The 25,786-nt window shown below is 31.5% G+C and overlaps 4 protein-coding genes and 1 pseudogene across 6 annotated transcripts; all 5 read right to left on the reverse strand.

Moving 5' to 3' along the window:
- Positions 1–221: 221 nt before the first annotated feature.
- Positions 222–5,283, reverse strand: LOC110604016 (annotated as a pseudogene).
- Positions 5,284–7,246: 1,963 nt separating this feature from the next.
- On the reverse strand, positions 7,247–9,961 carry LOC110603109 (protein NUCLEAR FUSION DEFECTIVE 6, mitochondrial). Of its 3 annotated transcripts, XR_002486093.2 has the most exons (4): positions 9,718–9,961; positions 9,492–9,613; positions 7,995–8,064; positions 7,247–7,630 (listed from the first exon to the last, which is right to left on the reverse strand). XR_002486093.2 is itself a non-coding variant. In XM_021740787.2 (3 exons), exons 1-3 carry the CDS (start codon positions 9,870–9,872, stop codon positions 7,623–7,625), a joined length of 285 nt encoding a protein of 94 aa, XP_021596479.1. In that variant the 5' UTR covers positions 9,873–9,960; the 3' UTR covers positions 7,247–7,622. The 3 variants fall into 3 exon arrangements, 2 of the variants coding, with proteins under 2 accessions (XP_021596479.1, XP_021596478.1); XM_021740787.2 differs by lacking the exon at positions 7,995–8,064 and having other exon boundaries at positions 9,718–9,960; XM_021740786.2 differs by lacking the exon at positions 7,247–7,630 and having other exon boundaries at positions 7,686–8,064.
- A 1,022-nt stretch (positions 9,962–10,983) lies between these two features.
- On the reverse strand, positions 10,984–14,072 carry LOC110603414. The gene is made up of 3 exons (XM_021741139.2): positions 13,586–14,072; positions 12,382–12,543; positions 10,984–11,408 (listed from the first exon to the last, which is right to left on the reverse strand). Exons 1-3 carry the CDS (start codon positions 13,595–13,597, stop codon positions 11,154–11,156), a joined length of 429 nt encoding a protein of 142 aa, XP_021596831.1. The 5' UTR covers positions 13,598–14,072; the 3' UTR covers positions 10,984–11,153.
- Positions 14,073–20,372: 6,300 nt separating this feature from the next.
- LOC110602940 (glutathione S-transferase U19) lies at positions 20,373–21,389 on the reverse strand. The gene is made up of 2 exons (XM_021740548.2): positions 20,887–21,389; positions 20,373–20,806 (listed from the first exon to the last, which is right to left on the reverse strand). Exons 1-2 carry the CDS (start codon positions 21,199–21,201, stop codon positions 20,456–20,458), a joined length of 666 nt encoding a protein of 221 aa, XP_021596240.1. The 5' UTR covers positions 21,202–21,389; the 3' UTR covers positions 20,373–20,455.
- Positions 21,390–23,907: 2,518 nt separating this feature from the next.
- On the reverse strand, positions 23,908–24,918 carry LOC110602941 (probable glutathione S-transferase). Its single transcript, XM_021740549.2, has 2 exons — positions 24,559–24,918; positions 23,908–24,478 (listed from the first exon to the last, which is right to left on the reverse strand). Exons 1-2 carry the CDS (start codon positions 24,871–24,873, stop codon positions 24,128–24,130), a joined length of 666 nt encoding a protein of 221 aa, XP_021596241.1. The 5' UTR covers positions 24,874–24,918; the 3' UTR covers positions 23,908–24,127.
- Between the last annotated feature and the right edge of the window lie 868 nt (positions 24,919–25,786).

Raw genomic sequence — 25,786 nt, forward strand, 5'->3', positions numbered from 1 at the left:
TATTAAATATTCTCATGCTTGATTTTCAAGACATTTTGGTTCACCCATTCAGTACAATTCTCGACCAAACAGAGTTTATTCGAAGTAACTGTTGTGTCTACTAAGACATTGTATTCTCGTCTTTCTCAAACCATGATACACGCTTATGTGTGTGTTCTAAAACCAACATTAACATCAAAATGATGAACTTTCACTGATTCCAAACAAAAACAGAGCAGATATGATTCAAAGAAGATTAATTCATGTGGAGTTCTTCATTATTTCGAAGATCATCTTTGCTTTTACAATCTACAGTAGCATTATGTTACTTTGCTCAAAAAACAATTATATACATAGACGAGAACTGCAAGCTTAACATTTCCTCCACTCTCTCATATTCCTTCACCATCCAACAAATCCCAGAAAACTGCAAGCAATTACAACAAAAAGTCAGAACAAGGAAGATTGTAAAACCCCAATAGTAAAAAAAATTGAGTAAACCTTCAAAACCCACAAATATCAAATTCTAGAGAAGATCAAATCTTTTTTGCATGAGACCCAAAATTTGAACCTTGAAAACAAACTACAAATAATCAAAGGTTTGATCTTTTTCTTGAGAAATCAAAAATCGGAACTTCGATCTCATAAGCAAGTACCTGAGAGAACGAATTGCAAGGTGTTGGGTAAGAATATGGAAGAAGAAATTAGCTCCATGGAGGAACATCACAACTCCAGTGCAACCCAACAAAAATAGCTCCACCACCATGTCCTCTTTCCTCAAAAATTGCCGGACACAGAAACAGAGAGACCTTGAAACCCAAGAAACCTTATAAAGAAAAGGGCAGTTTACAGCTTTATTCTGTTTTTTAGCTTTTACTTTTTGCAACAAGAATATCTTTATTTTAATGAACAAAAAGTAGACTACCGTTGGATGAAATTCTAAGGACAGAGATATGGAGGGTGGATGGAGGTTGATGCACGCGAGTTACAAGGGAAGAGGAACAACTAGTAGTAGTGGATAAAGCGTGGAATTTTGTAGAATGTGAATATTTAATAGACTCCAACCGACGTCGGCTTTTTATCTTTTAGTAGTTTATGTTTATCTTAACCACCGATTATTGAGTGAGAGGCACCGACCAACCGCCGCCTCAACCCACTTCTGGTTGGTGTAAAGCACTAAAAAATAGGAAACAGTGGCTTTCCTTGTCGTTTTGGTGGTGTGGCTGGCTTTGCTCCACTTGCAAGGCAATGATCAGAGGGGTAAGGTTCTCTCCTGAACGGCTAATGGTCAATTAGGTGATTCCATCCAATAATTTTTCTTTAGGCGAACTCAAAAAAGCATGATATAGTATCAAGTCATGTGCATGAATGAGTAGAACACAATGCTCCCCATGATGCTGGCTGGTGCTGCAAATTAGCATTCAAAGAGTTTATCTCAGCAACATGAAAATGCATTCATAATTAAAGTCTTCTATAGAATAAAAACATCATTTCATTTCTGGCTTTCTGCAGAAGGCAGTACATAGCTAGTCAAGAGGGTTAGGAAAAGGCTGAGATATAATCTGTTATCTTGCAATCATGCAGCAGCTCCAATATTCAAATGAGGTACGTGTCGAGATTGTTTGAGCAATGTAAAACAATAAGAATCCACTCAAGGGTACCTCTATTTTTTCTAAACCTACTATTCTTTTTTATTTTTTTGAATGGAACTTGCTGCTTTTGTTAGTCGCTTAACAATGTTGAAAGAATTAGATCCTGCACAAAACCAGCTCTTCCAGCAGCTTGCCTCATCCTTTTCTCCCTTTCTTCATAACTTAAAGAAGGTCGAAACTGCAGGAAAAAGAGGCAGGCTGAATGAGTCAAACTTTAAATCCAAATACAGTATCTTCAGTGAATGACCATGCATTAGTGTGCTAGGTATTAATTGCTAGCAAAATTCTCATTTTGAATCAAAGCTCTCAGCTACCAGGAGAAAGATATGGCGATTAGCTGCAAAGAAAAATTTTCAACTGCGATGAGTTGCTTGAGTGGAAAATAAAATTCCCTCGCACAGCACCAAATCAGCATGCTAAAAGGAGAAAGAACAGGGAAACTAAGTTAAGCCCCAATTAAAAATGGTGAAGCAACAGTAACTGCATGTTAAAATGATAAGTTCCCCTATGATGGATCATTAGAGCTGCATGATGCATGTTTATCTAAAAAATGAAGAAGTAAACAAACGCACAAATGAATTTGTTGCTCACCTTGATCTCCTCATATATGTTGGTGCTGCTTTTTTTGTGGGAGTATCTTCCATATTTGTTACTAAAGATTTTGAATGTTTTCAAATGCAGGGAAATTCAAAAGAAGTGATGAAAGGAATGGGTCAGTAGCTGCATTAGATACATTAGAATTAATTGACCTATATCCACCAGGTCCACCACTGCCTAAGAGAACTTGCAAATGCGCTTCACGAAGATCCCGTCCAAGTAAAGACAATGCCTGGCTATTAGTTATTGCAATTCTACGTGATCAGTGATGTCTCTGCAAGTAATATCCAGTTAAAGGAAACTTGGAAAATAGTTTGATTTTGTTAATAGGCATAAGATCAACATTATCAGCATACTACTCATAGAGCAAAAAACATTTGCTTCGGAAGTCTCCATTTTAAGGATATCTTAAACAAGTGTCTATGTTGCAGGGTGATATGACTTAGCATGTCTCTTGCAACTTTAACAGAGCAAATAGGACAAACCTGCAATGGCAAAGTGGATGTAGTATAAGAATCTTGTCAGAAAAGCAACAATTAGAATCAAAAGCTTGTTAGAAAAATCTGCTCCATTATGAATTAACAACAGCAATCAAGTTACCTAGTTGTTCATATCTTCGTAGTTAATATTCTTTTAACCATCCATTTCCTATTATCATCTTGCAGTGAAAAGATAACTAAAAGACAAAAACTTCATTTGTGACGTCCACTGGACAGGGATTTGAAAATCCCACATTGGTGAAGTATTGAGATTAAAAGTTAAAAGCTATATATAATATCCTAGCAAAAAACTATTAAATAACTTCGGTTAACCATTTTGAATCAGGTGAAAAATGGGTTCAAAAGTTATTTGGATCAGTTTGGGCTATTACATTATTCTTGTATGGAGAGAATGGGAGACAAAGTAAACAAACTAGATCAAGTTCTTCAAACAGAATATTGAGATGAACAAAGGCTATATGACCAGACTTGATGAGTTAAATGGTCTGATGCAAGTGGGTAAGGTATCTGCTACAATTTTGCAACTTTGGTACTCTATAAGTAGAAAGAATAGATTTTACGCATGTAAAAACTGATACACATTGGTAACACAATTATTCATCCTCCCTGAGTTCCATACTAAGAAGACATTGTCCCTCATTAACAAAGGACACTCGTAGATGGGCTGTATCCTTTAACTGCCTCTTAATGAAATCAAGTTCATCATCTTCATGTTTCATCTAAAGGTTCACATAAGAACAGTAGATCAAAACTTTCTTTAATGTCAAGAATTTTGCCTTTCTGCATAGAGTGAAAACATAGCCCTGAATTGGATTTAAGTTCAAAAGATAAAATACAAGGCATTGACCATGAATATGAGGGGGCTAAAAAAGGGGACTAATGGCCAAAAGCATTGTCAAATGAATAACAACTCTGAAGAACAAACAGGCTTCATTGCAACACAATCCCAACATTGATAACTGGGAGAAAATTTGCAAGCCGTACATCAGGGAGAAAGACACACACATGCATGCATACATACATGCACATCAAGAGCGAAAGAGAGAGATCTGCTGTTAATAACATTCTCAAGGAGAGGTATGTGAGAAATTGTTTGCATTGAACAGCTATGCTTAGAAACTGAATCACTTGATCTTTGCATTGAACAGCTGCTTTAATGATTAAAAGTTAAAACCACAGTTCAGAAACCATGAAATAGAGTAATTGGAAGATCAAGTAGCAATACCAAATGATAATAAGTTAATAACCCCAGTAAATATTGTCACTGAATGATCTATTCAATAAAGAACACTGTTTTAAAACAATCCAACTCTAATAATTCACAATGCAAATTAATCTTCTAGGTTACTTTCGACATAGGATATTTCCACCATACATCCTGTTTGATTATAGAAAAAAGGCACTAAAATCTCAATCCTAAAGGCTACACTTCCCCTCAATGCAACAAAAACATGTGCAGGATTTCCCTGTGGTAAACTAAGCAGCAATCGAGTTATCTGTCAACATGGCATACCCGATAAGGTAGCATCAACTTCCAACATTCCATTGTGCTTGAATGGAAAGGCTTCAATATTCAGACCACGCAAATATACATTTAAAGATATTAACAAAATTCTGTCCCAAACCCATTTTCCATTGAGGGAAAAAGTATGAGATTTTAAATATAAAATAAAATAAATAAAAGAAAAGCTAAACTGATACAAACATAACAGGAAAGAAAAGGGTTATGATCCTACAAGTGAAAAACATTAAATTACCAAACATAAGTAAGCGCAACTAACTTGTCAGCTTTCTTAAAACCAATCCAAATCCAATCAGATCATCAGAAAACCAGGAACATAAGCAGTAACACAGAAAATATCATTCATTTCAAACTTACGATGACTTTAGACTTGCAAGGGTGCTCATCTTCGAGGTGGGAACACAAAGACGCAATGTCGAAATCCTCGTAACAATAGGGACATGGGAATTCGGGTCGTACCTCGTCTACTACCTCAAAATCATCTAAGCTCAACCCATCTAGATCACATAACCAAAAAAATAAAGAAAAAGAACCCAGAAATTAGAAAGCAATATAAAGGATAACATACCTAAGTAGGAGCTCTGATGATGGTGACGCAATGTGTATTGCCGTTTGGTGGCAACGAGACGAGAGGTCCAGAAATCAGAGTCCATATTCCCTTGAAAGATAAAAGATTTTGAGCTGGTTTTGAATCTCTTCTATATTGTAAGTGTATACATATATCTATTGATCACTTCAAAAATAAATTGTAATAACAATTTAAGATAAAGGTGAAGAAAAGAATGGAAAGAGATGTTTTGTCTGTGTGGTATATGAATAATCTCGGATGTTTGACTGGTTTGTGTAGAAATGGGAGGAGAAATTGATCCTGAAGAAATAAAAAGAACAGAGAAGCATATGCAACTTGTATTCTGTTTGCATGTTAATTTGCGGGGTAGAAGAAAGGCGGAAGCTTTCGATCATGAACGATTGAATTGAGGAAGGAGAGAGAGTGAGTGTGTGGAAACATGACGTAAGCAAAGCTAGAGCAATTGTCGGATTTCTTACGTTGTAAATTGAAAATTTTAGATAAATAAATAAATTTCCCAGGGAGATTATGAAAATTAATTTGAAATTTTTTCTTACATATAATTTATTCCAAACCAACCTTTAAAAAATTACTCCACCCTCTTCTTAACAAGTTTCAAATACACTAAGATGAAATTGCATTTTGATGTTGGATTAGGGTTTTTGACAGTAACCTTAAACTCATGTTGCTAACATGGTAACTAAGTTTTATTTGAGAAATATTTTGCTATTTGATTAGCTGGTGGCTACTCTTTTAGAGCTAATCTCTCTTATATAGATCTTGCTATTATCCTTAAACAGCCATGCAACATATTGATTTGCAGGTCCAAAAAGCTCATGTTTCAGGGTTTATTGGTTCTGTAAGAAATGAAAATTATGCAAAAACAACGAGAAACAGGCTTAGAGGTGGGTTGTGGGACACATGAGTTGGGCTATTTGATGGGATTCATGTTCTAATGCAGATAAGTGGGAAGTGAGATTTCGCAGTGTAGTGGGCTTACGTTTTGTGAGTTGGCTCTGGGTTTTGGACTTGGCCGTACTGAGCTTATGAGTTATGGGGCGGGGGATTTGGGCTTATTCGAAATAATGGCCTGAAATTTGGACTTATTGGGGGTAGAGGTGGGGTTATGGGGATCAGTGGTTAGGCTTTTGTGATCGGCTTAATGTCCTTTTAGACAAGATGAGAGATTTTGCAATTGGAAAATGCAAAATATTTTCTATAGAAAATACTAATTGTAACAAATTCAAATATAGAAATGTTAATAGATTGTTAAAATGTAGAAAATAAATTAATTTTTTTTCTTTAAATTAAAAAATATTATCTATTAATTAATTTTTTTTTGAATGTTTTAAATAGAAGTTAACCGAATTCGATTCAAATCGAAAAAAACAATCGAACGAAATTAATTTAAATTGAATCGAAAAAAACAATTGAACGAAATTAATTTAAATTTTTAATTTAATATTTTATTTATTTCAGTTCGATTCGATTTTTAATTTTAAAAATTTTAATTATTTCAATTTGATTTAATTTTTATAAGAAAAAATTAAAACAATCGAATCAAACTGATTAATGATAATAATATATTATTTTTAATAATATAAAGAGATTGGATCATAAAATATTCTAATTAAATTTTAAAATATTAAAAATAAAATATAAAAAATAAAAAATTATTAAAAATTCAAACCGAAAATCAGATTAATTTAATTCAATTTGATTTTTAATTAAAATCAATTCAATTTGATTTCTATAAATACCAAAATTTCGATTATCAATTTATTTTTCGATTCGATTTTAAATCAAACTGACTAAATATTTATCTCTAATTTTAAATACTAAAAAATATAAAAAAATATTTTCCCGACTTATAATAAGTGATAAGAATTATGAGTTGGGCTCTTATAATGGGCTTGACATTCTCAGGGTGTAAAGTAGGGGTGTTTTGCAGGAGAGAATTGGGCTTAAAAGGAAGGCTCTGTTTGGTATGGTGATGGGCTTATAAGGCTTTTGTGATGGCCTTGATTTCCTCGGAAATGGAGAAGATTAACTCGAAGATAATGGGGTTTCGGATATGCTAATTGGACCATGATCTGTGAGCATTTATGAATTTTGCTCCCGGCATGGTCTTCATATCCTTATTTAAGTGACCGAGGGATCTGAGAAAGTTGGCATTTTGGGCTATTCTTTGATGTTTATGTGTTGGAAACTTGCAAATCTTGTGATATGTTGTTTACCAGGTTTGTCTTTTGGACCTGAAATAATCCTTTATGACATAATGTCTTCTATCATTTGGAAGCACTTGAGACATTGGTATCACAATTTTTCCTCAACGTAGTCCATAGACTCTTTCCAAGCAGTCACAAATCTAACTATTCTGCTCACAGTTGACAAGGTAGGCAAACAAGCATAGTGAAACCAACCAAAATATGGAAGCAAAAGCAACACCTAATTGGCTAATTGCCTAAGCATTAATATCTCTAATTTGAAATCTCAGCTTCAGATCCCATTGAGGTTGTTCTGGTGGGTTTTCGAGTATGGAGCTACAGCAGTACAACCTTATCAATTTAACAAAAAGGGGAGAACAAAAAATCCATTTTTGGTAACGAACAACTTTCAGCACCTGGGAAATTACAAAATGTGCCTATTTCCAAAAGTACCTACTTGCATATGCTTGCAGATGAACCATTGGATTAACCTCATTCCGTTCGCCAAGGAGAATAATGTCTCGAGCAAGACTAAGAAAGTCCATTGAAATCCATGATAACTAATTGACCAATGCACCACATTCAAATAACCAGCAATCATCCATCTACAATACAAGAGGCATGATGCCAGAAATGAGCCGGTCATGAGTCATTAATCTTGTTAATTGTTAGTCTAAAATTATTGAAAGCAACAATAAAATGTCTGAGTTCTGACAGCAGCGCTAAGATGGGTAGCTTTTAATTCCCCTACCCAATCAAAGCCAATCAGTGTAGCTCAACGATCCTAAAACCACTCAATTAAGAAAACAACAATGAAATGGTGGGGCTAAGGTAGCAAATACCTTCCTAAACTTGCTTCTCAGATAATAAAAAAATCAAATAATTAGAATTATTGTTTATCACATGGTTAACTTTATAAACAGCAAGAAGCATCTTTTTAAGAGGCTAACACAAGCTTTATTACACCACCTTCTCATTGAGTCATGTACAAAAACTTTGCTCGAATCCTCTGACATTCATCATACATCATCATTGCAATCTGAGTGAATACCACAAATTAGTATGTGCCTCATGATTATATTCACATGAAAATTAATGAATATTTATTTATTTTTTATTCAGTCAGGGAAGTACACACTTGCATTACCATCTAATTGTTCTACAGTTCATTTTAGCATCAGCTCACATGGAGCAATTGGAAAATGTAGGAGCCACATGTTTGAAACAAAGTCAACACTATCCACACATGGAAATAACACAAATTTACTGTATAAACAACTGTATTTCAAAGATAACTTGAACCATATAGGGTCCTTTGGTTTTTCACTACAAAGGTGCATTCAACAGCAGAAATATAGTGCAATGGTTATGTTACATGGGCACAAAAATGAACTTATTATGTTTTCCAACAGATGAGGAACAAAAGTGATCTGGCCATTTGGGAACCAAAAAAATGTCAAAAACAGTCAAACTCATTGAAATTTGAAGATAGAATAGAATGTGCCATCTCCTCACTTGATACTTCAAATAAAATTCTCCACAACTTTGAAAAGGTTAATTAGAAAAGAATCCAAATGACTCCATCTTTAGAGAAGCAAAGACAGATGTTAGATGGGGACTACTTAAAGTTGATGGTGAAAAGGCACATCACAATGGTTTCATATGGAAGGGTTCCTCATCGTAGGCAATTAATCATCTAGGCCTGCAATGCTTCCCACCTACCTAGACACTTCATATAAAAAGTATTTCCAAAGGGTTTGAAGATAATATTCTAGATTAAGCTGAAAAGAGTCAGCATTACTCCAACCAAAATAAGAAAAAAAATACTAGCAACAATTATCTGACAGATTAGAATATCCATGTCATATAAGGAATTCTTTCTTTCTTCTCCTTACCCCTAAATTGCAACTCTTCATGATCTGTTCTCTATGAAGCATCTTCATTATTCTTTGAGAAGAAAGAAATAAAGAAAAGGTCATCCTAATTCAACGCCCAAATCCCAATTATGACATCTGTTCTTTCCTATTCACAACTTCAATCATTTTAAGCATTATGCACAATGAACCTTTAACTCAGTTCTATATAATTTCAACCATCCCAAGTTCCCAACTATGCAACTGTTCTACAGTGAATAGAAATGATAAAAGCTGGGGTCCCTTTAATTTTAGCATCAGATTTTCCAGATTGAGCTGAACCCCCCTTGGATCCATAAGACAATTTACAACTCACAAGCTTCAACCAAATACAAACTGGAAACGTAAACAACACACCGAAGCAAAAAAATCATATCTTTCATAAGAGTCGCTTCAAAATCATTACAAAAAATATCAATTGAAATATTTGTCCAAATCACAAACAAATGCAATACCAAGTTGGATGGCAGAAAATAAACACAAACACATTCATGCAACCAATGCTCATATTTATAGGTAATGAAATATGGTGGTATCAATCTATCTCATTTACCTTCAGGGGTCCAACCATAGCTGCGGCGAGAGGCAGATAGCATTGAATTGAGCAACGCGGAAGCAGTCGCAGTATGATATGGAAGCATCGTCTCCACACAACAGCTGAGTTCCACTGGTGACCTTCAAGTTCCAAAAAAAAGTCATAAATTGAGTTGAAAACAAAATTCTCTCTAATTTTCTTTTAAAAAAAAAAAAAAGTGGGTTCTGCGCTACAGATTTCTTACCTGAAAATGCGCTGAGAGAGGGGATTCTGCTTCGAGATGCGAAATGGGGAGAAAACTGGTTTGCTTCCTGGTCCGCTTTTGGGTCCGGAGACGAGTCGGACAGTTCGAACAGCGTTGGAGCGCAGGACAGACCTGGCTGCTGCGGTGGCGGACATGGCTATTGGGATTGCTTAGAGTACGCTTCAGGAAGCAATGGAGATCTTGGGTTTAGGGTTTTGACTATACACATTGATATTGGGCTGGGGTTTTGGAGCTGAATCTAGTACTCTTTTTGCGTGTATGTCTGCGTACGGAACCTCAGCACATCGAGATTACGTGGATCGTTATGGTCCGTACGATCGATTTATTATTATTATTATTATTATTATTAAGCTTATTCACTCAAAAAGAAAATAATTTTAAGATTTTACATATTTATAATCTAAAATTTTAATTTTAGATGAAAATTTTTAATTTTTAAATTTATTATAATCATAATAATTTTTTAAATGAATTTTAATTAAATTTAAATTAATTTACACAATTTACTATATATTATTATTTTTATCATATAAATAATTTAATTAATTGAAATTAAGTTTTAATTAAAATTCTAAATTTTTACTTGTATAAAATTTTTAAATTATATAATTAAAAATATTTAATTTTTTCGTACTTAAATAAAAATATTAATCTATGATTTTAGATAATAAGAGATTTATGATTTTAACTAAAATTTAATTCAAGTAAAAATAATAATATATGGTGTGGCGTGTAAATTAATTTAAATATAATTAAAATTAATTTAAAAATTATTATAATTATAATAAATTTAAAAGTTAAAATTTTTATTAAAATTAAAAATTTAAACTATAAATATAAAAATTAATAAAATTTAGATTTTTTAGCTAATAGCCTTATTATTATTAACTTTTGTTTATTTAACATGATTTTTTTTCCCATGGATGTAGGCCTAAAGATCTAATCTGCATCTATTATTTCTTTCCCTCTTATATTATGACTAAGAATTCAATTCAACTTATTTATTTTCTATTGAATCAAATCTTAAATAAATTGAAAAACTTGAAAAATAAATATAAAAAAATTAATTTTTTTTCAATTTAAAAAATAAAATCATGTATAATTTTATAAGAATTTATTTAAATTATTTTATTGTAAAATGAATTAATTCAAACGAAGCATATATATATATATATATATATATATATATGTTTATTACATTTACAGAACCTATGCAAATTGAGTTTATAATTTAAAAAAGAATGCAGAAAAAACAGGTTCCCCAGGAAGGAACATAGCAATGCTCTATTGGGTGTGAATTAGAACATCAATTGTTCAATTTACAATGGATTCTTCTAAATATAGAACATAACAGAAGAGAAGAAATTAGAAAATGAAACATGTCAATGATGTTTATTTCCCCTCACCGCTAAAATTCATGGTCTTGTCTTGCTCTTGCTTCTGCTCATCTTTTCCATGGTAGCAACAAGCAGAGGAATGCAAAGTCCTTCAGACACTTCTGGTCTGTGTCCTCTGGAAACTTCAGAGCTGGCTTTCCTAACTGATTTTCTTTCTCGTTCGTCTAACTGAATTCTGGTTGGCAAGTACAAATCTCCATTGCCTTTGCGTGGTTGAATGCCGATTAGGCGGCCCAGTGACTTGCTATTGTCTTGGAAGAAAGATGCTGTTGACTGGTTGAAATCTCAGATAAATACAATTGATTTTGGCATAAGAACAAGTTCTAGCTGAATCAGTTCTAAGATAATTTTTACAAAAACAAATTGCAAAAGCTGTTTGGATCGCCTTCCTGCTTTTATAAAGAAAAGCTTTACAGTTAAAATAAGATCTATTATTTTAAAACTACACAAATATTCTTTGAACAGGTTTGAAGTTTTAACTGTTATTTTTTTCGTCAGGGTTCGGACACGCACATGGATTGCAACCACCAAGTTAAGATCATAGCAATTTTGACAGGACTCCTTAGTGATATATAAGTACATACACCCATTCATAACCGATATGAACAGGCACGTACACCAGCTCACTCCTCAGCGTCAAGCCTTCTTTTTTTTTGTCAGAGTTAGAATACACATGCACAGATTGCAACTACTAGATCCAAGTTTTAAATGTTATAAAAGCAAGAAATTTGGAATGACAGGTCATCCAGCTGAAAGAGAAAAAGTGTCTGCAACACAAAAATTTTCACTGTATTCTGTCTTGACTAATGTCTGATTCAGGCGATAAAAATTTCCATGGAAAACATGCTTAATTCTAAAGATAGAGAGGCAGAAGTCTTGATTTCCTGTGCTCTCATGTCTATCAAGCAATGCCATATCATCCAACTATAGATGAGATGGAGGAAGCAAGGGATAAAGCAAAGGCTTGGAGCTGGATCAATTCTAAAGCTTTCTTCAATGTTAAAAGAATTTATATACAAAGAACTAATTGATCTGTCTTACTAGCACCTGTAATATGGCTACCTAGAGAAATGGGTAGCATAGATTGTCTAAAGCAAACATTGGAAGTTAATAACAAATATTCTTTGCTATGCAAATGCAATTCTAACTGTAAAACTCCTTTTAACAATCTTGTGACATGGGCTAATAGAATGCACACATGAAAGAGGAATGCTAACAATTGGTGAAAGAGAAGTAGTCTATTCACCTCAGTGTCGAGGTTGGAGGATGAGAAAGAGGAAAAACTGGAGGAGCGCAAGTGTGCAGAGGAGTATGGTTCTGCTGAAGCAGCCTGCACGCTTTCCATCACTCGAAGCCTCATGGCCATGATCTGTAGCCCGAGTGGCCATCCGTTGGATGTCTCATTTTCCTGGAAGAACCATTAATTAACACATAGCAGGCATTGGTTAACTTCAAGAGAACCCTCAATATGTGGCCAATCAAACATTACTGATGTTTTTATCAGCTAGCCGGGATTTTCTATTCATAACTGAAGATAATGAAATGAACATAATAAAAATGAAAATGGGAAGTTCAGATCAATGCGTAATAGTGGAGTATGCTAAAGTTACGCATGAAAGTAGTTTTGATTTACAAAGAAAGACTCGTAGAGTGCAGATCAATGTAAGAAAAAGGCAATTCTTGCTGGGAGGTTTACTGATGGTGTAGGAGATAATATGTCTCAGTTTCATTAGACTGAACAAAAATCCAAAGTAATGAGGTCTTCCCTCATGAGCTATGTTCTGATATTCATAGGAAAAGATCTAAATCCCACTGTATAATCTCAGTTTAGCTTTGGACTGGGGAACCGACACAGTTAATATAACTAAACCTACAGAAGCACAATGGTGTAAGTTTACTTCTTTCTGATAAACATGGGTTGCTGCATTTGGCCACAACCATAATTCAATTCTGTCTTTTCCTTCTCTTATCCCTCCCACACCCTTGTTTCTTGGAGGTGGCGGCCAAAAACACAGATCAAGCAATGGTAACAGTAACCATTAAATGAAGCCACCTACTTCTACCGAACACTTAAGCCACAGATTTTGATCACATATTTTGCAGCAAGTGTATTCCTCAAATCTCATGTCAAGCCACCAATTCAAGAGTTAATGAAAGATGAAATAATTAGAAACTGCCATATCAGGAAAATCTCTCTCCCTCACCCATAAACACAAACACTTTGCTTACAATACAATCAAATTGTAGCCAAAATTAACCAGAGATTCAAACAGAGCTATCAATTCCTATTCCAACCCAACAAACGCAAAATGCCAAAAAAAGAATCCCAAAATAACAATTCAGAAGAACCAAACACAAATTCATAAATTTGCACATACACAATCAAGAATCAGCACCATAGCAATACCCAGAAAGCAAGAACCGACACAAGAAAGAAGAATGGCAGTTACCTCTGTTGCCATGGATGTCTAGAGCTTCCACAAGAAAAACAATGGTGTTAACAGTGGCAAAGAAATCTTACAGACAATTAGTAAGAAATTTTACATGATAAGACCAAAGAACTTGGTCTTGGGTCCCACTTTGGATGTTCAGATTTTCAAATCAAATCAAAATTTTCTTAAATAAGCAACTGATAATCACAACTGTTCAGACAAAAAGCAACTGTGCAACCGTTAATTTACCGCCATATTTTTAAAGAGTAATAAATAAATCGAACGGTCGGAAATGAAAGCAGAAGATGGATTTATGGTCAATTGTTGAGTTGCAGATGGGTGATTGTGTAGTTAAGTTTCAACAAAGAGTTGAGAAACAGATGTCCTACCAGAGGAAATCTTTTTACACCAATTCAAAGCTAAATCATTTATTTATGGTGGTGGGTAAATTTTTTGGCAGCAATTCAAGCTGTGTTGTTGTATCTTTCTCTCTTTACTGCATTTGAAAGTAACAGGTAACCTTCAACTCTATAGCTAATAGCTAACTCAAACAAGAAAGGAGAAAATGATAATTTACGCTGAAATTTTACAAAAACTATAATTTGATTTTTGTCCTGTAATAAAATAATTTAATATTTTATTTTTATTTTACTAATAAAATATTATTCGCCTTAATAAATCTAAAAAATCAATTTAAATAAGAGATATTGAATAAACATTTTAAAATTTATACCGATTCACGTACATATTCAACACTTTAAATATCGAATAATCAAATATTTTTAATTTATTATAATTATAATAAAAAATTAAATTAAAAAAAATTAATAACGATATAATTCTTAAAATTTTATATTATTAATAAAAAATTAATCTTTTAATTTAAATATATATTAAAATTAAATATATTTTATATTTATTATAAATATATTATATTAAATAAATTTTTATTATATAAAACATCACATATAAATAATATATATTAAAATATTTCACTAAATATTTATATTCAATATTGCAAATTATGTATATATTTTTTCTATTTAAAAAATTTTATTTTTGTTAATAATATTTTAAATAAAATAAAATATTTTATATTTTAAATTGTGAAGTTTTAATTTTTTTTTATATTTTAAATTTTTATTAATATCTATAATATTATATAAAAATAAAAATTTAGAGTAAATAATGAGATTAATAAAAAATAATATTATTTTAATAAAAATATATATTTATATACTATTTTATTATTAAATAAAATTCTAAAAATTATATTGTAATTTATCATTAATTTATTTAAATTTAATTTGATACAGTTGAATATAATTATAGTAAATCGAAAATATTTGATTTTAATTTTAAAATATAAAGTGTTAAATATAAATATAAATTATTATAAATATTTAAAAAATTTTATTTGATAACCTTTAAATAAAGAATTAAATTTTTATAAATATTAAAATTATAAAATTAAATTATTATAAATTATTAAAAATAAAAGAATTAAATTATAAAAATAAAATTTAAAAAACTAAATTATTATTATCTAATTATTAATTTTAACATAATAATTATTTTATTAATAGAATGAAATATTAAAAACTAAAACTTCTTCGTTTTAGGTTAATAAATTGTATTTGAAAAATATTTTTCATGAAAATTATAAATAATTTTTTATTATTTAATTTTAATTTAAAAAATAAAATATATTAATAAATATATGTATAAAAATTTTAATAAAATTTTTAAAACGTAAAAAATGACTTTCACTCTTAAAAATAAAAAATTATTTTTTAAAAAATAACTTAACTTTTACTTTAATCAAACACATATTTTACATTTATTAATTTTTTTAAATGTTTCAAATATATAAAAAGATATTTTTCTGAAAAGTATTTTTAATAAAATAAATAAAGTTTCAATTATTTTTTATTAAAATGATATAAATTAAGTCATAAATTTTATTAAATTTCATAATTATATCGTAAATTTTTTTTTAAAAAAAAGGAAAGAAATAAACTTTAAACATGTTCTAATACAATAATGCTCCTTGGATCCAATCACCGGATCAAAAATTGTTTTGGATTTTTCTCTCTATCAATTGAAATTAAAAATCGATATATTACTCAATAAAGAAAATTCAATATTAGAGCTTGAAAATATTTTAATATTACTATTTTTTAAAATTGAAATGAACAAGTGAGTAAAAGATAATTATGGCATCACGTGTTTTGCAGCAAAATAAGCGACAACCAGCTCTTTAGTTCCATTTATTTGCCTTAGAGTTGTGCCTTTACAAGGTGATGTAACCTATTAAAGTTTATCGCTAAAATAATTTTTTTTATAATATATAAAATTATAAAAATTAAATTTGTATGATATATCAGAATAATAAATTGTTTTAAAGTTAAAATAGATTCTAAATAAAAAAATACATGTTAAAATGAAAAATAATTATTAATTACCATTAAATGTTAAACACATGATATTATTTAATTAATGGGTGTAAACACTATCATTTTGCAATAAGATCATTTGCATTTTTTTTTTACATAATAAAACGCTTTTTCTAAATATTAACATAATGATAAATTTTATAAAATAAACTTAATAAAAGACTGATATTTATGAATTTTCATATTTAATGAGAGTTTGATTGATATTTAAAAGTAATAAAATATTTATATAAGTTACTTAACAACGATAAAATTTTATCGCTGATTCAAAGATAACATCACAAAATTTATCGCTACAGTAGAGACCAGTAACGATCCAAAAACCGGACCGCTACCGGCGCTAGGATACAGATCGGCTTAAAGCCGCCGGAACCCGTAGCAAGCCTCTTATACCTGCTATATACCTGATAACATCCCATACATGATCATACATTTTTATAAAAATTTAAAAACATTTCATATTCCAAGCCTGACCTGTGCATGCACTAAAATCATAATCATAAAATCCCAAACTAGAGCCCTCATCAAATGCTCTAGTGGGTTATCATAACATACATCAAGCTTGGACTATCATTTCTCATCATAAAAACATTTCATTAAAAGATCATGTACAAGGGAACTAACATTACTATTCGGACCAAGCACAATACTAAACCATAAAACATTCTCTACATTACATTATATAAAATCATTTTATAATACATGTCCACTCTAACTAATACACTTAACTTGACTTCAACCTTAAAGACTCCCCGGTCTGTCCTGAATCTGCAAGCCTGAGGGTTAAGGGAAATGGGGTGAGCTAAAAAGCCTAGTGAGTAGAACAAAAGAACATATACATAAATTATGCTTTCGTGGAATGCATTACAACACATACAATTCACATCACGGATGGACTTGTCACCAATAACCCTCTACATATCCAATGTGCCCGGCCCTCGACGGAACTCCCCAGGACTTCCTCTTAATCATAACACAATGTCAAGACGCGTGGACATGGGCAGCCCTGGACTTTCATAAATCATACATAACAAATGCCAGGACGCGTGGACATGGGCAGCCTTGGACTTTCATTAATCATCATATCATATTGAGGGCTAATGATTCATCCAACATCCATCCACATCAACAACATATTATGCAATGCAACATATTCGTGAGATTCTAATGCAACAACCTAAAATATATCATCGCATTCGTGATGCATGAATATGCTAAAAAATTTATTATTTTAAAACATAGTTCAGTTCTTCTCACCTCTGGCTGACTCTGATCTAACTCTGAAGTAGCTACTTCACTGCTGGGCTTCTCGGTTCCTCGGGTCTGATCCTACACAAGTGGACTTGAATGAGGTGCCAAACATACACTAACATGACTCTAAAAAACTCTCCAAAACACCTCAAAATATGCATGCAAAAAAGGCAAAGGAAGGCTGGACAGGGGACTTTCGGCGGCACCTTCAGCGGCCGAACCCCTCTCCAGATCCGAAAGTCACGCACCTTCGGCGGCACCTTCGGCGGCCGAAAGTTCCCTCCAGATCTGAAACTCATACATGTTCGGCGGCAGGTTCGGCGGCCGAAACTCCCCTCCAGCGCTGAAAGTCCAAATTTTCGGGGGCGAGCTTAGGCGGCCAAACCACCTCCACAGGCAGGTTCGGCGGTCGAACATGGTTTCGGCTGCCGAACCTGAGTTCTCCCAAAGTGGCAGAACTCAGCCTCCCTCATGCATAAATGCCTCCCAACTTTCCAAACTCAAACCAACTCATACAAAAACATGCATACATACATCCATAAGCATATAAGGGTCTCAAACTAGCCTAAACCCAAACAACATCACATCTAGCAACACATACAACATACATTAACCATAAAACTTACATAAACCTTAACATATGCATATACTCTAATCATGCAATAAACCCTCTTAAAACCCCTCAAAACTTTCATAAAACATAAAAGAATGGTAGGATCTATGCTTACCTCTTGAAGATCGAGAGGAGATACGATCCCTAACTTGGAGATGGGAGAAATCAAACTCTTTGGGTCTCCAAGCTCCAAAACTTGATCTTAAGCTCAAAAACTTCAAAAACCAAATTAAAACTTGTTAAAACTTGAAAGATTTGAAAGAAAACATCAAAACTAACCATGGGAGGGCATGGACTCACCTTTGACTGAAAATGGAGAAAAAAACTCGCACATTTCCGGATACGGAGCCTTTTATAGGTGGCTGGCCAGACCACCTTCAGAGGCCAAAGGTGATCCCTAAACTGCACCATGTTCGGCGGCCAAACATGAGGTTCGGCGACCGAACCTGGATTTCCTTCCATGGTCTTTTTCTTTCAAAAACTCAATTTCTTTCTTACTTAAAACTATAAAATACATGAGAACATTTCATAAAAACATGATTTTACCCTTTTAGAGGGTTCCGACATCCGAGATTCCACTGGACGGTAGGAATTCCGATACCGGAGTCTAGCCGGGTATTACAAGACCTATAAATATTGATCGCAAAAAGTTTACAATAAAAGTAGTAAATATGGGATTAAGTTCGTTGCAAATCATTGTATAAACTTTTTATAATGGAATAAAATTCTTTAGTAATGTAATTATTTCATTACTGATGCTCAGATTTCTAATAGATGTTGGTAAGATATAAATTTTATTGTAACAGATTTTATGGCAGAAATATTTCTATCGCAAAAGCTCAAATTTTTAAAAAAGTGTAAAGGATATATAAATTTCGTTGTAATAGATTTTGCGACGGAATAAAACCTTTTAGCAACAAAAATATTTCTGTCACGTAAATTTAAATTTTTATTTGTTTGATCACAATATTCTTTAAATATAATGTGATATACATAATTTATATGTCGATTTTCATGGATGATGTCAATGATATGGTTCACATCATAATTTTTTTGGTATAAACCTACAAAATAAAAAAAATATTAGTTGGGTTGGCTTAATAATCTCTTCAATATTTAAGTCAGTATGTGTGATAAGTAAATTATAGAATTGACTATTAAAAAGAATTGATATAGAGGTCGTGAGCTCCTTATATAATATGTAACATAGAATTTGAATATGATATAAAATTCTAAATTAAACATGAGTTGTTATGTGTGTTTAAATTAAAATTTTTTACAATATAAATATTTAAAAAAAATGTTTAATTCGTTTTTATAAAAAAATGTCTAATTCATTTTCCACGCAAACTTTGTTCTTAAAAAAAAAAGATATTAAATAAAGAAAAGGCAAGTTAGAAATGAGAAGAAAATAAAGTGAGAAATAAAGTAGTGGATATTATTAAGTTAAAATATTAAATTTATCATTAAATTATATAATTCACTCTAAAAATATTAAATTTTATTTTTTATTTAAATTAATAATTTAATTAAATTGAATATATACCGATTTAATTTTTTGTTATTTTTTATCAATTATTTTTAAAAAAATATTAAAATATCAATTAATACATATATATTTTATTTTTAGAAATTAATAGTCTAATTTATATATTTTAATTTTATTCAACTAAAAAATACATTCTTTTTAGATATGCATAGAGAAACTTATCAAATACGAAATTAACTATTTGTTTAGATTTTAATGGTGAAGGAGAATCGAAATCAAAGAGGAGAATTGAAAAAATAATATAAAATATTTTTTTTTTGTTATTTGAATAAATTATTAGAATGGAAATAAAATATTTATTTAAGTCCATTATAAGAAATTGAGAAATATACCATTTCTCCTTTTTTTTATTTTTTATTTTTTATTTGATATCAAAATAAAAAAATTTAAATAAAAAATTATTTTTATTTCTCTCAATTCAAATTTAACTCATAAGAATTATTTATTAATTTTAATAAAAAATTGAGAAAAAAATATTTAATTATTTATTTTTTGGCGGTCGTAAACGGTGGCCATGACATGAGCACACACGAAAAGTAATGTATTTGGTCGTTAGTTAGGCCAACTTCCCTAATGACTGCGATGTTGACATCTTATCATGTAATGTTTCAATTGATTTTTTTTCTTCTAATTATTATAAACGGTATGGACAGATTTTTTGCCAGCTGGGAGGACAGCATGGAGGTGAGAGGCCGGTTGTTGGAGATGTCATCTATGTCGGGCAACTCACGTTTACACAGTGCGACCAACTAACTGGAAAGGGAGGAGTTTTAAATCGAAATAATCCATCAAATCGATTGATTTTAAAAATTTATTATTCGATTTGATTTGAATTTTTTATTATTTTTATTTATTTATTTATTTTTATTTTAATAATTTTTTATATATATAAATTTATAATTTTTTATTTTTTTAATGGGCCGAGAAGAATAAGCTGTCTGTAAAAACTTATTTTGGACTTTCTATATTATATTTGGCGTATACTCCTCACATAATTATTAATGCCAATAATCCTCAAATCATTCTAATCCCTTCTGTTTACGTATTTCTGAGACAAATTCATAGATCTTGTGAGGGTCAGCCAGAGACTTGGCCACAGTCTCCCTCTCCAAGCATCTCTTAACCCATGCTGTGAGCTTGGGAAGCTCTTCCACCAGACTCAAGTTCCCCATCCTCTCATGGGCATAAAAGTAGCTGTAGCTCGGAATCAATGCAATATCTACAAACCCAAATGTCTCTCCTCCGAAGTAGGGCTTATTACCAAGCTCACCTTCTATCACCTTACAGCACTCGATGAATTCTTTTTCAGCTGCTTCTTTCTCTTCACTGTAGCTCGGTGCCCAAAAGATCCGGTAAATGGCAGCTTGAATCTACATCATATAGTAAAATCAATTATTTGAGTGAAGAAGAGTTGGACAAATTATGAAGGTATGAGTTATAAGATACTTACTTTTTGATCAACAAAATCAGCCCAAAACCTTGCATGAGCTCTTTCGTAAGGATCTGATGGTAGCAAAGGAGACTTGTGATTCCAGAACTCATCGATGTATTGAACTATGATGAGTGATTCAGATATGGGTTTCCCCTTATGTATCAAGACTGGGACTTTCTTATATGCTGGGTTCGTTTCTAAAAGCAGTGAGCTCTTGTTGCGCAAATCTTCTTCCTTGGACTCATACTCTATCCCCTTCTCGGCCAATGCAATTTTCACTCTGGCTGTATAAGGGCTAACCCACAGATCCAATAAGACCACGTCTTGCACCATTGTTACAGAAGAAGGTGAGCTTCAGGAAATGGTCAGAAGATGAGCTTAACACATGATGCTGAACAGGCAATAGAATGCTAAATTTATAGTAAACTCCAAGCAACTACGTTGTTGAAGGAACTTGGAAGCTTCCCACAGCTTGCATAAGATCTTGAATTAATGGCTTCCCACTAGCAAGTCTTTTATTGTTGGCGAGTATTGACGATTCCAATTTCTAGACTTTAATGTCTTAGATAGTCAATAGGAAAAAGATTAAATAAATTCAAAGAAAGAAAGAAAAAAAGTAATTGACGTTGATATTGATAAAATATTGACTATGGCGATTAGTATTTATCGACTATTGTTAGAATTGAAAAATATCACTTTGGTTTATTTCCGATCAAATAAGACCGTTTTTATTGAATCGGAATTTTTTAATGAGGAATACAAATTCGTCAATTTAAAATAATTATAAATTTAAATAGTCTAGTGACTAATTAAATAACTCTTTATTATAGCTAGGCCTCTATGCTAGATATTTTTTTTTTTTTTTTTAGTTGAAAGGCAATATATGTTGATAGAAGTTAGAATTACAAAGTCTATAGCTAGATACAGAAAAGCCTCTAGGTCCAATATGAAAGAAATAGATTGAAATTCCAAAACGTAGGCCCAACTCGAAAATCAGCTTGATCAAAAGACGAGACTCTGGAAAAGTAGAGAAGCGCTGTCAACCCTTGAATTGCTCCGGTAACCAACAAATCAAAAGTCTAGAAGGCCAAATAGAAACTCTTATAACAGTAGCCATTTTTAATTCTAAAGAAGAAACTGAAACTCAAGAAATACAAAAGTCTAATTTTTGGCGTCGCTACACCCACTTTCGTCAGACTAAAAATAATAAAATAAGACATAGAAAGAAATAAAAAAAAATATAACAATAATAAACCCAAATATATCTAAATAAAACCCTCTCATCTCTACTTAAATCTGCCAAGAAATAAAAAAAAAACAAAGAAAAAATAAAAACCAAATGCAAAGACCCAAAAATCTACCACCGTGAGATGGGAGGGCCAGACAAGAACCGTGTTTGGACGGGAAGAAATTAACAAGTGGCAGAGACAAAAGAAACTAGTTCTCAAGAATGATAACTGTAGAGAGAACTAGAGAGAGAAGGGAGATATCATGACCTTTTTATATGCTAGATATTCACTAGCCGTACTTTTGTTAATTTCTATTTTAATTAAAAATTGCTGATCTTTATATTATTAAATATATGTTATAAAAAATATATTTTATTATATATTATAAAAATATATTATAATATAATATTTTAATGTTATTAATAATAAAAGTCCATTATACTTTACATTTTAAATTTTAAAGTAATTCACGTATCGATCCTTTTATTTTTTATTTTTATTTTTTTTTTAAAATAGGAAGTTGGAGGAGTAAAATCTTAAATCTCTCAAGACTACAAGGATGCACTTTCCACTAGACTAAGCCTCGGAGTGCTCGATCCTTTTATTTTTAAAACTGAACACTTAATCTCTCTCTCTATTTTTATTCCATAAAAAAAATAGTTTTTCTATTCACATTTTTGTATCAGTTTTATCCATATAATTATAAAATCTTTAAACCGAATATATTCGCATTCAAAAAATTTTAAACACTTTCATCCTATAAATATTATTATTATTACATTTTAATCCCTAATAATATAAAAATATTTAGATGAGAAAATTTTTAGTCAACTAAAAAGATTTCTCATTTAATTCACCTATCAAGCAATTGAATTCTATGTTAGACTTGACTTTTCTAGAAACATTAGTTTAAACCCATTAATCAACATCACATATCAAAAAAATTGAACAATTATAAGGAAAAAAACATAAACTCCTTTGAAATTTCATTATTTCTCACAAATCCATATGTGCATTTTAATATTTAACTCAAACTCACGCAAAATTGAATCTAACTTTATTTGCATATTCATAAAAACTCATATGTATGTATATGAGAGATTTCAAATTCATAAAATCTAAATTCAATAAAAAATTAGATTTTTTTTTTCAAAAATCTTTTCGAAAAGCAATCTAGCAATCATATCAGTCTTTCGGCTTAACTCAGCTCAAAATATGGCTCACTCCTTTCTTCCACGGCCAAAAGAGCAGCAACTTCAATACATCTTCGATCCTTTCTCTCGTCATTTGGGACCCTTTCAATGACTTCCCCTTCCCCTTCCCTTCATATTTTTCTCCTTTCTTACTTTTTCCTCCTGAAAACTCTAATTTTGTTAACATTCACGTCAAGGAAACCCTAAAAGCCATGTCTTCGAGGTTGATCTTTCTAGTCAAACAATTGCCCAGTTGCTGCTGATGTGATAATAAATAATTTCTTCTACTCTCTTTCTTATAAATAATTTTTTTCATTTTTTCCATAAAAACACCAAATTATATACATAAGTTCGAAACCATATTTCTACGGCTGCAAATGAAAAACTTGGAGTTTGTTTTCACGAGACAAAGGGCGACTGGCTTCTTTCTGCACCAGATTTTCTTCTCGAGTCGGATGGCTCACTGGATTAGGGTGTCCTTTGGACTTTGGACTTTGGCCTTATTTTCTTCAGATGGGTTGGCTGTCTCTTTAAAATAATTTTGGATTTTTAATCTTGTAAACGAAGTCTTAGGCCTTGTCTTATTTTTCTCCTTTTTACATCATTGACATTTGACCTTTCCGACAGTAAACAAAAGGAAATCTCATTCAATATGGCCATAATTTTAAATCTACATCTAGAAATTTTCTTATTCAAATACACTTTATTTTGTTTCAAGATACTTGTGGAATCTACACACCGTATTTCTCTGTATCGAACCTATAATGGATTTTGTCTAGATAGGATTTCCCTAATTACGGACATAGAACATAATGATTAACGTTGATAATCCTCAAATCATTCTAATCCCTTCTCCTTACGTATTTGTAAGATAAATTCATAGGTCTTGTTGGGGTCAGCTAAAGACTTGGACACACTCTCCCTCTCCAAGCATCTCTTAGCCCATGCTGTGAGCTTGGGAAACTCTTCCACCAGACTGAAGCTCCCCAAAGTCTCATGGGCATGATGGTAGCTATAGCTGGTAATCAATACAATATCTACAAACCCAAATGTCTCTCCTCCGAAGTAGGGCTTCTTCCCAAGCTCACCTTCCATCACTTTACAACATTCAATGAACTCCTGTTCAGCTGCTTCTTTCTCTTCACTGAAACTCGGTGCACAAAAGAGCCGATAACTGGCACCTTGAATCTAAATCATACAGTAAAATAAATTATTTGAGAAAAGAAGAGTTGGACAAATAATGAAGGTACCAGTTTTAAGATACTTGCCTTTTTATCAACAAAATCAGCCCAAAACCTGGCATGCGCCCTCTCGTAAGGATCAGATGGCAACAAAGGTGACTTGTGATTCCAGACCTCATCTATGTATTGAACTATGATGAGTGATTCAGATATGGGTTTCCCTTTATGAATCAAGACAGGGACTTTCTTATAGACTGGGTTCATTTCTAAAAGCAGTGAGCTCTTGTTGCTCAAGTCTTCTTCATTGGATTCATACTCTAACCCTTTTTCAGCCAAGGCAATTTTCACTCTGGCTGTATAAGGGCTAACCCACAGATCCAATAAGATCAATTCTTGCTCCATTGTTACAGAAGAAGGTGAGCATAACACATGATACTGAACAGGCAAAAGAATGCTAGATTTATAGTAAATTTCAATTAACGCTGTTTAAGGAGCTTGGAAAATTTCCACAGCTTGCGTAACATCTTAAATGTCTTTCCACTAGAAAGACTTTGTTGTTGGCCAATATTGACCATTCCATTTTCTAAACTTTAATATCTCGTCTAATGAATAATTGAATTCTTACATTTTTAATTTTATTAAATATAAAAATTAAGAAAAAAATTAATTTATTTAAATTCACTTAAAATTTGCCATTCTAAATTAAAAAATATATTACTTAATTTAATAATTATCAAAGTCATTTTTATATGAAATAAAATTTACATTAGACTTTTCCATAAAAGGATTGACACACATGATATTGATAGTAATAAGACATTGACTCTGACTATTGACGAAGGAACGGCTATCAGAAGTAAGTTTGCATATGCAAACGTGCTTTTCAGTCCGTTGGATTAAAAAATTAATATGGGGATGGTCCATCCTTAACTACACGTGTGGCTTAAATATTGTTTTATTTTCAGTAAATTTTTTTTTTTTCAAATGAGGTCAGAGTTTGAAAGCCCAGTGAAATCTTTCCGATTTATTTAGATTTTTTTATTATTAAATTAAATATATAAATATTATTTTCGGTAAGTTTTATTCTAATTTTTTTAGCTAAATAATATAAATTTAAATTATACAAGTGAAAAATTAAGCAATATTTATGTTTTTTTTTAATATCATTTTTTAAAAAAATTTACAACTATCGGTTTATAATTGAACTTTATATCCTTTATTTTTGTATAATAATTTTAAATTTTATAGCTATCAATTTAGAATCACTATTAATTTTGAAATATAACAATAATTTTCATTGAGTAAATACATTTTA

Source organism: Manihot esculenta, chromosome 16 (genome assembly GCF_001659605.2).
Source record: "Manihot esculenta cultivar AM560-2 chromosome 16, M.esculenta_v8, whole genome shotgun sequence".
Taxonomy (NCBI): domain Eukaryota; kingdom Viridiplantae; phylum Streptophyta; class Magnoliopsida; order Malpighiales; family Euphorbiaceae; genus Manihot; species Manihot esculenta.

Coding starts and splice junctions, on each gene's coding strand:
- LOC110602941 (XM_021740549.2), bottom strand. CDS start 24,873: ATGGAGCAAGAATTGATCTTATTGGATCTGTGGGTTAGCCCTTATACA. Junction 24,479..24,558: donor CTGATTTTGTTGATAAAAAG/GCAAGTATCTTA, acceptor TGTATGATTTAG/ATTCAAGGTGCCAGTTATCG.
- LOC110602940 (XM_021740548.2), bottom strand. CDS start 21,201: ATGGTGCAAGACGTGGTCTTATTGGATCTGTGGGTTAGCCCTTATACA. Junction 20,807..20,886: donor CTGATTTTGTTGATCAAAAA/GTAAGTATCTTA, acceptor TATATGATGTAG/ATTCAAGCTGCCATTTACCG.
- LOC110603414 (XM_021741139.2), bottom strand. Junction 11,409..12,381: donor CCTCCAACCTCGACACTGAG/GTGAATAGACTA, acceptor GATTTCAACCAG/TCAACAGCATCTTTCTTCCA.
- LOC110603109 (XM_021740786.2), bottom strand. CDS start 9,872: ATGTCCGCCACCGCAGCAGCCAGGTCTGTCCTGCGCTCCAACGCTGTT. Junction 9,614..9,717: donor CTCTCTCAGCGCATTTTCAG/GTAAGAAATCTG, acceptor TGGAACTTGAAG/GTCACCAGTGGAACTCAGCT. Junction 8,065..9,491: donor CTATGGTTGGACCCCTGAAG/GTAAATGAGATA, acceptor GTATTCACTCAG/ATTGCAATGATGATGTATGA.